At 44.1% G+C, this 12965-nt stretch overlaps 1 protein-coding gene across 7 annotated transcripts in view; it reads left to right on the top strand.

Annotated features, from left to right (window-relative positions):
• Nucleotides 1-12965, top strand: part of SQOR (sulfide quinone oxidoreductase) — a 61494-nt gene that overhangs the window by 24427 nt on the left and 24102 nt on the right. For 3 of the 7 annotated variants that reach the window (XM_086320717.1, XM_086320714.1, XM_086320712.1), the window contains exons 2-3: nucleotides 5195-5445; nucleotides 9463-9633. In XM_086320717.1, the coding sequence (XP_086176843.1) occupies nucleotides 5212-5445; nucleotides 9463-9633 (405 nt within the window). In that variant the 5' untranslated portion in view covers nucleotides 5195-5211. Of the gene's footprint in view, nucleotides 1-148; nucleotides 4435-4666; nucleotides 4735-5194; nucleotides 5446-9462; nucleotides 9634-12965 lie in introns of those variants that run through there. The other 4 variants (XM_086320715.1, XM_086320713.1, XM_086320716.1 and 1 more) reach the window with 3 other exon arrangements.

Raw genomic sequence — 12965 nt, forward strand, 5'->3', positions numbered from 1 at the left:
TGGTAATTCTTATTTCTTAACTTCAGGTACGTGTGTTTCAGACTACCTTCTAGGGAGACTCAGAGACTTAGATTTATGCTCCTTAGTTATTTTGTTGACAGATTTTTTATTTCTTTGCTGTTGACTCCAGGGTCAAGTTTGGCCTTTTTTTTCTGGTTTTTTTTTTTTTTCATTCTGGTTCAGATTATGTGACTTTCTGCCTTCAATTGTCTGTTTTTTTTTTTATTTTATTGTTTCTCCAGTCTTGGTTTAGGTCAATGTTCCAACATTCCAAAGTGGGATCTAAATTATGATTTTGCATTATTGTTCTGGTTTCTTTCTGGTCTTTGACTTTGTATCATGCCCTACCTTCACTACCGATAACATTAGATTGTGGTTCTGGTTTTTCTGATCTGAAAGTTAGGATGACATTATATTGTTAGAATGAGTGTGTTACTGAGATTTTCAAGTGTTTTGAAACTTGGAACATTTCCTCTAACATGGTATTTGTGTTTGTGAAATTTTTGTTTATGGTTGAAATTTGACTGCAAAGGCCGGGACATTCTGCTTGATGATGATTATTAATGAAGTTGATAGAATTAGTTCAGAGGACTTTGTGTTTATTAATACAGAATCCAGAAATAAGCTGTGGGGAACTGATGAAATAAAATAGAACTTGCCTTCTTGGCTGAATGAGGGAAGTACTTGCATAAACTCTCCCTCTTTCAAGAGGAGAACCATGGGGTACTAGGCTGGAAGGCAATGAGGAGGTTGAAGGGCTTCAGATTGCGTGGCTTGAAATCAGAAACTTAGCCAGGCCTCCTTTTAGGTCATTATTTTGTAACTCCATGGAGTTAAGGTTCTGTGTCAGGGGAATTGCCTGGCAGTCCAGTGATAAAGACTCTGCACTTCCACTGCTGAGGGCCTGGTTCAGTCTTTGATTGGGGGACTAAGACCCCACAAGGCATGTGGCCAAAAAACCCCCAAAAAAGATGTTGTGTGGGGACCATGAAAAAGTGGTTTTCCTAAAAGTCAAGTGAGGAGATTTGCTGTCATATAGAAAGGCAGAATATGAGGACTGTCTATTCACCATTAAGTATCTTCTTCCCAACCAGAAAGTAACATTCTACTTGGTGATTTCCCCCACTCCTCAATCATTCAGTTCAGTTCAGTCGCTTAGTCGTGTCTGACTCTTTGCGACCCCATGGACTGCAGCATGCCAGGCCTCCCTGTCCATCACCAACTCCCGGAGTCCACTCAAACCCTTGTCCATCGAGTCGATGATGCCATCCAACCATCTCATCCTCTTTCGTCCCCTTCTCCTCCTGGCTTCAATCTTTCCCAGCATCAGGGTCTTTTCCAATGAGTCAACTCTTCGCATCAGGTGGCCAAAGTATTGGAGTTTCAGCTTCAACATCAGTCCTTCCAATGAACACCCAGGACTGATCTCCTTTAGGATGGACTGGTTGGACCTCCTTGCAGTCCAAGGGACTCTCAAGAGTCTTCTCCAACACCACAGTTCAAAAGCACCAATTATTCTGCACTCAGCTTTGTTTATAGTAACTCTCACATCCATACATGACTACTGGAAAAACCATAGCCTTGACTAGATGGACCTTTGTTGGCAAAGTAATGTCTCTGCTTTTGAATATGCTATCTAGGTTGGTCATAACTTTCCTTCCAAGGAGTAAGCATCTTTTAATTTCATGGCTGCAGTCACCATCTGCAGTGATTTTGGAGCCCAGAAAAATAAAGTCAGCCACTGTTTCCACTGTTTCCCCATCTATTTGCCCTGAAGTGATGGGACCGGATGCCATGATCTTCGTTTTCTGAATGTTGAGCTTTAAGCCAACTTTTTCACTCTCCACTTTCACTTTCATCAAGAGGCTCTTTAGTTCTTCTTCACTTCCTGCCATAAGGGTAGTGTCATCTGCATATCTGAGGTTATTGATATTTCTCCCGGCAATCTTGATTCCAGCTTGTGCTTTCTCCAGTCCAGCATTTCTCATGATGTACTCTGCATAGAAGTTAAATAAGCAGGGTGACAATATACAGCCTTGATGTACTCCTTTTCCTATTTGGAACCAGTCTGTTGTTCCATGTCCAGTTCTAACTGTTGCTTCCTGACCTGCGTACAGATTTCTCGAGAGGCAGGTCAGGTGGTCTGGTATTCCCATCTCTTTCAGAATTTTCCACAGTTTATTGTGATCCACACAGTCAAAGGCTTTGGCGTAGTCAATAAAGCATAAATAGATGTTTTTCTGGAACTCTCTTGGTTTTTCGATGATCCAGTGGATGTTGGCAATTTGATCTCTGGTTCCTCTGCCTTTTCTAAAACCAGCTTGAACATCTGGAAGTTCATGCTTCACGTATTGCTGAAGCCTGGCTTGGAGAATTTTAAGCAGTACTTTACTAGCGTGTGAGATGAGTGCAATTGTGCAGTAATTTGAGCATTCTATGGCATTGCCTTTCTTTGGGATTGGAATGAAAACTGACTTTTCCAGTCCTGTGGCCACTGCTGAGTTTTCCAAATTTGCTGGCCTATTGAGTGCAGCACTTCCACAGCATCATCTTTCAGGATTTGAAATAATTCAACTGGATTTCCATCACCTTCATTAGCTTTGTTCGTAGTGATGCTTCCTAAGGCTACTTGATTTCACCTTCCAGGATATCTGGCTCTAGGTGAGTGATCACACCATCGTAATTATCTGGGTCATGAAGATCTTTTTTGTACAGTTCTTCTGTGTATTCTTGCCACCTCTTCTTAATATCTTCTGCTTCTGTTAGGTCCCTACCATTAGGAAACAAAAAAAACAAAGAAAACTCAAACAAACAAAACCAAATTGACTGAGTTTTAAAATTTAAAACTCATTGAAGAAAATGTGAGAAAAGCACATGCAAAGAAGAGGGAAAAAATCAATTATAGCTGTATCAAAACATTGCTACTATTTTAGGTGTCAATATCGTGAAAAAATGGTTTCCCTGTTGTGGAAAGTATGGAAACTATCTGGATTTTTTCATTTAAGATTTTCATGTTAGCACTGTTTGTTGTTGATAGAGATAGTAGATAATAGTGGTTTAAAGCAGACACCCTGGCACTAAAGTGTCCAGGTTCAAATCATAATCCACATGTGAGCTCTGCCTCAATTTTATCATCTGTAAAATGGTGATAATGGTAGTCAGCTCACAGGTTAAATGTTTGTGTAAAGAACTTAGAACATGTTTGTTATTGTCATCAAAATAGTTTATTATTGTAATATTAATGTACGCATATAGTAGAGAATTTATAAGATACAGAAAAGCAGAAGAAATAAAAATCACCCATTATTCTAAAACCCAGAGAAAACCACCAATGTTAACATCTTATTTTTTTAAATGCATTTTTCTCTTACATAGTTGAACTTGTATTTCCAATTAATATTCTGATCACAACGTAAGTATTTTATATGCTCTTTGTAAACATAATTTGAAAAAACTACACAGATCATCTTGTGTAACAATATTTTATGTAACCTTTCCTCAAAGTTTGACAAGTGGATGGCTATCTCTGTTCCCCCTACCCATTTTAAATAGAAGCAATCATAAATTAACCTTGGTTAGAACAGTCTGGAACCTGAGCCTTCCCTGGCCAGTCTAGAGCCTGCAGTTGTTTTTTCTGTAACCAGGATGAAATCAGATCCAATCCACAGGCCAGTTAACTCAGATTTGACTGTTTTATGAATGAATATGTGAGATCTATCTTTGTAGAGTCTTGTCTTCTTAAGTATTAGAGGTTATTTCTTTAGACCTGAGTCCCAGAAATGGAAGAGCAGAGTCAAAGGATGAGAAATGTTTTTGGTAAGAGTCATACTGACTTAAATTTGTGGCAACCATGAATGAGCCTTCCTCAGTTTCTGTAACCCCGTGTACCCTCCCCCAGATCTGGGTTGCCTGTCAGATCTGAAATACGGAGGAAATTGTCACGGGTGCCAAAACACTGGAACAGAGTTAATCCTAATTAAGATCATCACTCTGGCTCCTCCTTCTCACTCCTCCAGGGCCCTTCCTTCTTCCTTTCTTAGCCTTTCCCCCTCCCAGCTTTCTCTAATTCCCTTGTGTAGCCTTCCTCTTCTCCACTGGTGGGAAGTCATATAATTAAATTGTTCCCATTTAGAAGTTAGTGATCTTAGCAACTAGAAGTGTAATTCCCCAGCTGGGTACTTGCTGGGTATCCCCAGCTGGGTACTTTTTATAAAGGGTTCGTGGAACATGGGAACCCACAGGATGGCGCTAGATGGTGAAATTTAGGGCTCTGTAATACACAAGGTGGGGGGTATTTTGGCCGGGGCCCCTCAACTTACATGATAGATCACATCCAAGATATAAAGCCTGTCTGGGGATGGGATGGAGTCAAGGCCAGTTTCTGAGTAGCCTTCATTTCCTCACTGCCAAAGCACCAACTGCTAGAGCAGAAAGGTGAAGTACATCTCTTAGAAAACCTATCAAGGGGAGATTTTTACTGAATTGGATATAATAAAAGACTTGTCAGAAGGATATGCAGATTCTTTACACAAAATATAGCTTTATGATACTAGGGAAGGGCTCCTTTTATGGCTTTTTAATCATGTGGTTGGAATTTCCAAAGGTGTGGAGGGCTTTTGCTCATGTATAGCCAGTGATCTGATTAAATTGCATGTCTCTGGCACAGCAGATCCAGGTACTTCTGAGTGGGACCGAGGCTCTGATTTCTGTGACCTGAACCCTGAGCTGTAGAAGGTGGGTTTCTTGCTGAACTCTCTGTTTTCAGCAAGGTCTCAGGTGGCAAGGAATTGTAGACTCATACATCTCTGATGGACCAAAAAGCCAAAGAAAGAGTTGAAGAATGTGCCAGAGAGAAGAGGGTGACAGTGGGTTACCTTAGATGATGCCCTCGTTTTAGGGATGGACAAGGATGGGGACAGGCACGTTATGAGAGAGAACTTAAAAGGTGAGGTTTACCTGGTTCAAACAAAGCCTGCGATGTCCTGAAGGAAGGAGGAGAGGGAGAAATGGAAAGCTTAGCTGGTGGAGCATTCTCAAGAAGCTCTTGATCATGGCCAGGTGGGAGGGTGGCCTTGAAATGGTGGGAACCAGCTGGAGCCGGCCAGATGCCAGTCTCTCCTTCCTCCCTAAAAGAAAATGCCTCAGTCTCATAGTGGCTCTTGCCTTATTCGGAGTCTTCTCTGTTCCTTTGTAGCCTGACCCGGCCTGAAGATGACATTGCTGGCCTCTGTGGTGTCCTGCTCCCGTGTCCGGCTCTTCGCCTGCTTCCTCAGGCTGGGCTCTCAGCAGGCCAGCACCCTGCAGCTGCACACAGGGGCCAGCCTCGCAGCCAAGAGCTACTATGAGGTGCTGGTGCTGGGTGGGGGCAGTGGTGGGATCAGCATGGCCGCCCGCATGAAGAGGAAAGTGGGCGCGGAGAACGTGGCCATCGTTGAGCCCAGCGAGGTAAATCTCCCCCTTAGGAGTGTGTGTGTGTGTGTGTGTGTGTGTGTGTGTGTGTATGTGTGTTGTGCACAGGCACGTGCGGGTTAGGGGCTGAGGTGGGGATGACTGTCATGCCCTGGGCCTCCATGTTCCCAGGTTCATGCTTCTCTTTCTGGGCATAAAAAGCAGGTCGTCCAAAAGGATTGGGAGAAGGTGGGGGGAGGGAGAGAGCAAGGACAGATCTCTTGGCTTCTTATGATCTCCTCTGTGTTAGTTTCTTAGAAGTGCCATAACAAATGACCATAAACTGTGTGGCTTAAAACAGATAATTTATCCTCTCACAGTTCTGGAGGCTGGAAGTGCAAAACCAAGCTGTTAGCTGGGCCATGGTTCCTCTGAAGGCTGTTCAGGGCAAGGGGAGGCTGTCCCATGCCTCTGTCCTAGCTTCTGTGGTTGTGGACAGTCCTTGGTGTTCCTTGGCTTGTCGTGCATCACTTCAGTCTTCTGTGTGTGCCACTAGTGTCAGCACAGGACCTTTCTACAAGGACATCAGTCATTGGATTAGATTTTAGAGACAATCCAATGGATAAACATTAGAGAGTTGAGGACACTCTAATCTAGTATGTGTGCGTGCTAAGTCATTTCAGTCATGTCTGACTCTTTGTGACCCTATGGACTGTAGCCTACCAGACTCCTCTGTCCATGGATCTTGCCAGGCAAGAATATTGGAGTGGGTTGCTGTGCTCTCCTCCAGGGGATCTTCTGGATCCAGGGATCGAACCTATGTCTCTTACATCTCCTGGCAGGCAGGCTCTTTACCACTAGGGCCCCCTGGGCGTGCCCTAATCCAGTATGACCTCATCTTAAATTGATTACATCTGTAAAGACCCTATTTCCAAATAAGGTCACGATCACAGGTCCCAGGGTTTGGATGTCAGCATATATTTTGAAGAGAGACAGTTCAATTCACATCACCCTCCACCTTCAATCTCATGTCCAGAGGAAAATTGGTGGTCGTTGCACTTTCCTTTCCCTGTTCCAGTCTGGAGAAAAGATGATGAGTTGATGGGTGGGGAGGACTCTGAAAAGGTGTCAGTAAGTCTGAGAAATTTAAGTGTAAGGGATTATAAACAGGTTATGAAACAAAAAGGTAGCAGACACCAAAAGGCAAGTTGGGAAGTGTTTGTAAGGCACTAACATTTTGAGGTTGTCCAGAGCTTCAGAAACCCACTCCAGTACTGTTGCCCGGAAAATCCCATGGACAGAGGAGCCTGGTAGGCTGCAGTCCATGGGGTCTCGAAGAGTCGGACACAACTGAGCAACTTCACTTTCACTTTTCACTTTCATGCATTGGAGAAGGAAATGGCAACCCACTCCAGTATTCTTGCTTGGAGAATCCCAGGGACGGGGCAGCCTGGTGGGCTGCCGTCTATGGGGTTGCACAGAGTCGGACACGACTTAAGTGACTTAGCAGCACCAGCAGAGCTTCAGAAGAATAGTCAAGATTTTTGATGGTTTGCCTAATATTTCCTAAGGAACCAGACATGCACCAGTGAGGAGTTGTATCTTTGGGAGGTAAAATCAAAATGGACTGATGCTTGTTTAGTGGAGAGGGTGGGGCAAGAAAGGCACACTTCTTTTCAGCAAGTCTTCCCTGTACCATATGAGGCTGCCCAGGGCTTTGCTATATTCTCTGATTGGTATCCTGTGATCTGTGGGGAGATGGTAGGGCACTCTCTGTCAATTTCCCCCCTTTTTAAATAGAAGAGCTAAGTTTAAGTTTCAGCTCTCCCCACCTTTTAAAAAATTATTTTTAAAAATTTTATTTATTTAGCTTTGGCTGCGCTGGGTCTTTGTTGCTGCACCCTGGCTTTCTCTAGTTGCGGTGAGTGGGGCTACTCTCTAGTTGCAGTGCAAGGGCTTCTCACGGCCGTGACTTCTCTTATTGCAGAGTGCAGGCTCTAGGGTGCTCAGGCTTCAGTAGTTGTGGCACATGGACTCAGTAGTTACGGCCCATAGGCTTAGTTGCTCCAAGGCATGTGGGATACCAACCTGTGTATCCTATATTGACAGGTGGATTCTTTACCACTGAGCCACCAGGGAAGCCCCAATTTCCTTTTTAAAGTGACTTTAATTCAGGGACAACATTTAAAATGACAGTGGTTTGAGAGCTGTATTAGGTGGCCTCTGGTGGATTGTAGTTATCCCACGGAAGGTCTCCCGTGGGGCTGCTCTTTGCAATGCGACAGGCTCCTCTAAGGCACTGGACACAATTCAAGAGACCAGGATGGAGTCTGCCTTGCTCCGTGAGGATGTGCATGACAGGGCTTCTGAGAGGAGCTGCCAGTGGCTCAGGTATTTGGTACTTTCCTTTCTGTGTCTGGTTTAGGGATTGCTGGAGCTCATGCTTGTTGGCAGTCTAAAAAAATGATCCGAGCTTGTATTTTCATTCCCTTTTCTGTTCAAGATGGACTTCACATCATTGAGCTCTCACAGCTGGTGACCTCTGCCCCCGTTTGATCCTATGCGTTATGGCTGTAGGGAGATTGCAAAGCTGTTCCTATGTGTTCTTCACTCTCTGGGGCTGTTGGCAATTCTGTCCGGCCAGTTTGAGGCGTTTTGATAATGTTGAGATCTCTTGGTCCTCCAGTCTGCTCCATGAATACATGGTAATTCTCAGAGGCCATTAAACCAATCTGCCCTTTGACCCTGAGTCTAGGACTTTCACAACTAACTGAGATCAAGAGTGGACCATCTAAAGCAAGAGAACTCCAGAAAATACTGAAAGTTTGGGTATCGGGGGGTACGATCTGATGCCTCCTGGCTTTGGGTGTAAAAACCTCTGAGAAAGGAGAAGAGGGACTCCAAAGACTGACTGGGGATATCTGCTGTCCTCCTCATGGGCTTGGGAAACACAGGGGGAAGTTAATAAAGTTCTGAGCATCCCCAAAGTGGCAGAAAACTTTTCAGACTCACCTCACAAACTTCTGAGTAACCACATTTAGCCTTCTGGACTTAATTTTTCTTTATATCTGTATACATGAAATGGACTCATAATATGTGTGTGTACGTGCTAAGCGCTAGGTCACTTCACTTGAGTCTGACTCTGTGACCCCATGGACTGTAGCCTGCCATGCTCCTCTGTCCATGGGATTCTCCAGGCAAGAACACTGGAGTGGGTTGCCATGCTCTCCTCCAGGCGATCATCCCAACCCAGGGATCGAACCCATATCTCTTATGTCTCCTGCACTGGCAGGCAGGTGCTTTACCACTAGCCCCACCTGGGAAGCCCGTGTATGTATGTATGCTTGTTTATATAGCATGTGGGCTTTCCAGGTGGCTCAGTGGTAAAGAATACACCTGCAAATGCAGAAGATGCAGGTTTGATCTCTGGGTTGGGAAGATCCAGTGAAGAAGGAAATGGCAACCCATTCCAGTATTCTTGCCTGAAGAATTGCATGGACAGAGGAGCCTGGCTGGCTACAGTCCACGGGGTTGCAAAGATTTGGATGTGACTTAGTGACTAACGCAACAAATATAGCATGTACATGTTAAATACCGGATCTACTTTATGTTAGTCGTTCAGTCGTGTCCGACTCTTTGTGACACCATGGTCTGTCCATGGAATTCTATAGGTAAGAATACTGAAGTGGGTTGCTATTCCCTTCTGCAGGGGATCTTCCTGACCCAGGGATCTAATCAAGGTCCCCTGCATTGCAGACAGAGTCTTTACCATCTGAGCTATCTTACCTACAAAAGAATTCAGCCAAGATCAGCAAAAAAAATCATAAACTATCTTTAGTGACCACTGTATTATCTATTGCTTAAAGTGAATTTAAGGTAACTGCCCTTTAGAATTTAACATAGTAGGAAACACCAGTGGAGTTGGTGGGGGAAGACTAACCTTTTGGAGACTTCTCTGTGATGCTTCAAGGGTCAGGAGGGAGGAATTGGGAGAGTCTAGCTCATGTACCTTTAGCTATGACTCTTTTGATCAGTCTCACCTTGTAATGAATCTCCAAATACTTTGTTTTTTAGACACATTTCTACCAGCCCATCTGGACCCTGGTGGGTGCTGGTGCCAAACCATTATCCTCATCTGGCCGTCCCACAGCAAATGTGATTCCATCTGGTGTGGAGTGGATCAAAGCTAGGGTGGTTGATCTGAATCCAGACAAGAACTGCATCCACACAGATGATGACAAGAAGGTAACCACTGGAGTCCTTTGGCTTTTGTTAACCTGAGGGTTTAAGTGAATGCACATTGTATCAAAATGGACAGCTTCGTGGTGAGAGGGTGGGGTATCTGTGTGTGTGTGTGTATGTGTGCTGAATACTGTGTGAGATGGGACGGGTGTGGGGAAAGGAGGACGGGATAGATGGAAGGACTGAGTGAAGCTGAATTAATAAATGAACAATGAAGACAAGCATTCATTGAAAACCAGTTTGCCCTGTTGCTTACTACAGTATCATGTACCTGAATTCTTATTGAACAGACACTATTGCTCTGTGTTAAAATACCAGGTACCTCCCTCCTTTTTCCTTTGAAGCAGTGGGCCTCTCCACCTGACAGATGGCCCTGCAGAGGAAGGGGATGTTGGAGAGTATCCGTCTCGGTCACACTAGTGGGTGCTCTGCCGTGTGACTGCGGTTGGTGTTAGGGCTAAGAATTGCTGCTGCTGCAACTTGAGGGTCACAGTTGCTCAGCACCATAGACGTCTCCTCCCATCCCCACCATACTTCAATCCCAACTTTTCAGCAGCTGCAGCCCCTGGGTTTGACTGAGGGGATGAGGGCAGGATGGTGGGAAGACAGGCTCAGAAGCCATCCTGTTCCCTCATCTGCTGCTGAGCCTGGGACAGCCGCCATGCTGTCCCCGGCCTGTCCCAGGGTCTGGTGGCTCTTGGGCCCTCAGGGTGTTATTGGCCTTAATACCCTGATTCATATCCCTCCAAACTGGGCACTCCAGCATTTTCACAGAACTGTAGAATCAGAGTTGGTAGAAATCTTTCAGCTCTAATCTCTTGCTCTAAGCAGGGACCATTTGCTGCAGGCATTCTCAGCCTTTCCTTAGATCATGGATCTTTCCAAGCAGGACCTTACCCTGCTCTACAGAATGCATATAAGTGCCTAATTTTGTATTAAATTTCAAGGAGTACAGAGATTTTTTGTAGCCTTTCCCTGAACCCTGATCAAGATTATCTGCCTAGCTTCTGTTCGTCCTTTCTTCCTTCCTCCCTCAGTATTTATTTATATTAAGCATTATTATAACCTGTGTATACAGTTTTAAGGATATACAAGTGAACCAAAACAGACAAATATCTTTATTGTTCAGGATTTTATATTCTAGTGGAGGAAGACATACAATAAACAATAATCGTAATAAGTAAGTTATATAGTGTGTTAGAAGGTGATGAATGTTAATTAAAAAATAGAGCTGAGTTACTTGGACTTGGGCACAGGGGTCATGGGGTTGAATTTAAAGTGGGTTAGAGAAGGAAATGGCAACCCACTCCAATACTCTTGCCTGGTAGAGGACGGAAGAGCCTGGTAGGCTATGGGGTTGTGAAGAGTCGGACACAACTCAGCGACTTCACTTTCACTTTTCACTTTCATGCATTGGAGAAAGAAATGGCAACTCACTCCAGTGTTCTTGCCTGGAGAATCCCAGGGACAGAGGAGCCTGGTGGGCTGCCGTCTATGGGGTCGCACTGAGTCGGACACGACTGAAGCGACTTAGCAGCAGCAGCAGCAGCAGTATTTACGTGTCCCACTTCTCTGAAAGTTAGCACTCTTCTTTCATTTTTTTAGGCAGACAGGTTATATGAAAGTTCTTCCTTTAATGAGTCAGAACCCACCTTCCTGTAACGTCTTCTCTGTTTTGTCTTTGGCCTCTAAGGTGTTAGTGGCCATAGTACTTTTCTTATTCCTTATTCTTCCTGTAGTGTGGGAGAGAAGGTCTTCTTTCTTTTCAGTGGAGAAACCCTCCAGCTATTTGAAAGTGGCTCTCAGAGTCTGTGTCTGTCTTCTTCTCAGGTAGACTTTTCCTCCTGTCCCCACTTTCCTCAGATCTCATGGGCTCCAATCCCCTTCCTACCCTCTTTATCCTGCATTGGACATCATCTGGCTTGTTAGTACTCTGAGATCCATGGCCCCAGTAGGTGTCTGGGAGAGTAACCAATGCTACAGAACAGCCCAGAATAGTGTGGGACCATTCTCTTCAACAGCTGGCTAGAGCCCAAGCTAGCATTTGCCAGTGACATTTCTCAGTGTTGATTCATGCTGGCCTAGAGACCATGGGCCTTTTATTCACATGATCTACTGTCGAGTCAGGCATCCCCCATCCTAAAATATAGACATATTTATATATATGTGTGTATATATAAATATATAAATATGCAAATATATAAACATACATATTTATATGCATGTATATAAATATACAAACATACAAATATATATGTATATATAAATATAAATATATTTGTATATGTATATACAAATAAATATACATTTATTTACATTAAATTAAAAAATTTCTATATTCTTTATATATTGTTTTTCCCATGTTGATAAACTTCCTTATTTTCCCCAACATCTCCAGGAGAACAGACTGAATTAAACACAAGACTGTTTTCAGTTCACAGGATTGAGCTTTGGGGCTGCTTTTTCTCACCAGTCTGCTGCCAGTTCAAGGGACCAGCAGACTTGTATGTTTGAAGACACATCACCTCTTTGGTACAGCAGTGCCTGCCTCCTAGTCAGACCCCTCTGCACTGCAAGAGTAGCTCAGTACCTCTGTGATTGGCTTTGTGTGTATCTTAAGGAACATAAACTTGTCTCACCTCTTGAGAATGAGAGGTACTGGGAGGCGCCCTCACTTCTGAACCCTGCTTAGACTCTGGTCTAGACGCTTGGGAGAGTTGCAGTGCTTTGTTAGCGCTAAGGAATAAGGTGGTACATAAACTGGTGAGACTTTTGTCCAGGATTTTTTAAGCAAAAGTATTCCAGAACCAGGGCTTCCCTTGTGGCTCAGCTGGTAAAGAATCTGCCTGCAATGAGGGAGATCTGGGTTCAGTCCCTGGGTTGGGAAAATCCCCTGGAGAAGGGAAAGGCTACCCACTCCAGTATTCTGGCCTAGAGAATTCCGTGGACTGTATAGTCCATGGGGTTGCAAAGAGTCGGACATGACTGAGCGGCTTTCACTTTTCACTTTCTATTCCATAGCCAAGTATCAGAAATCTACATATCATGTCTCATCTTCTTGCTTCTGGTTCATCCTCCCAGCTTGCCTGGATCTTTTACATTTGTGATTCTGTCATCCAGTTAGCAGTTTTTCCTTGCCTTTATCCATGATGGGTTCATTTAAGTTCAAGGTTTGAATTCTTTAACATGTCCCTAGAGAGCTTTTTTCCTAGCATACATGAATCAATCAGTATTCTTTTGAAAATATTAAACAATTTACGTACTCGTTTCCATCATTTGTTTACACTTTCCTATCCTGTCCACAGTGCGAGGGCACTGCTGCAGTCCAGACCCAG

This window comes from Bos grunniens, chromosome 10, assembly GCF_055505025.1.
Source record: "Bos grunniens cultivar Pamir isolate PY7600 chromosome 10, Bosgru_T2T1.0, whole genome shotgun sequence".
Classification (NCBI taxonomy): domain Eukaryota; kingdom Metazoa; phylum Chordata; class Mammalia; order Artiodactyla; family Bovidae; genus Bos; species Bos grunniens.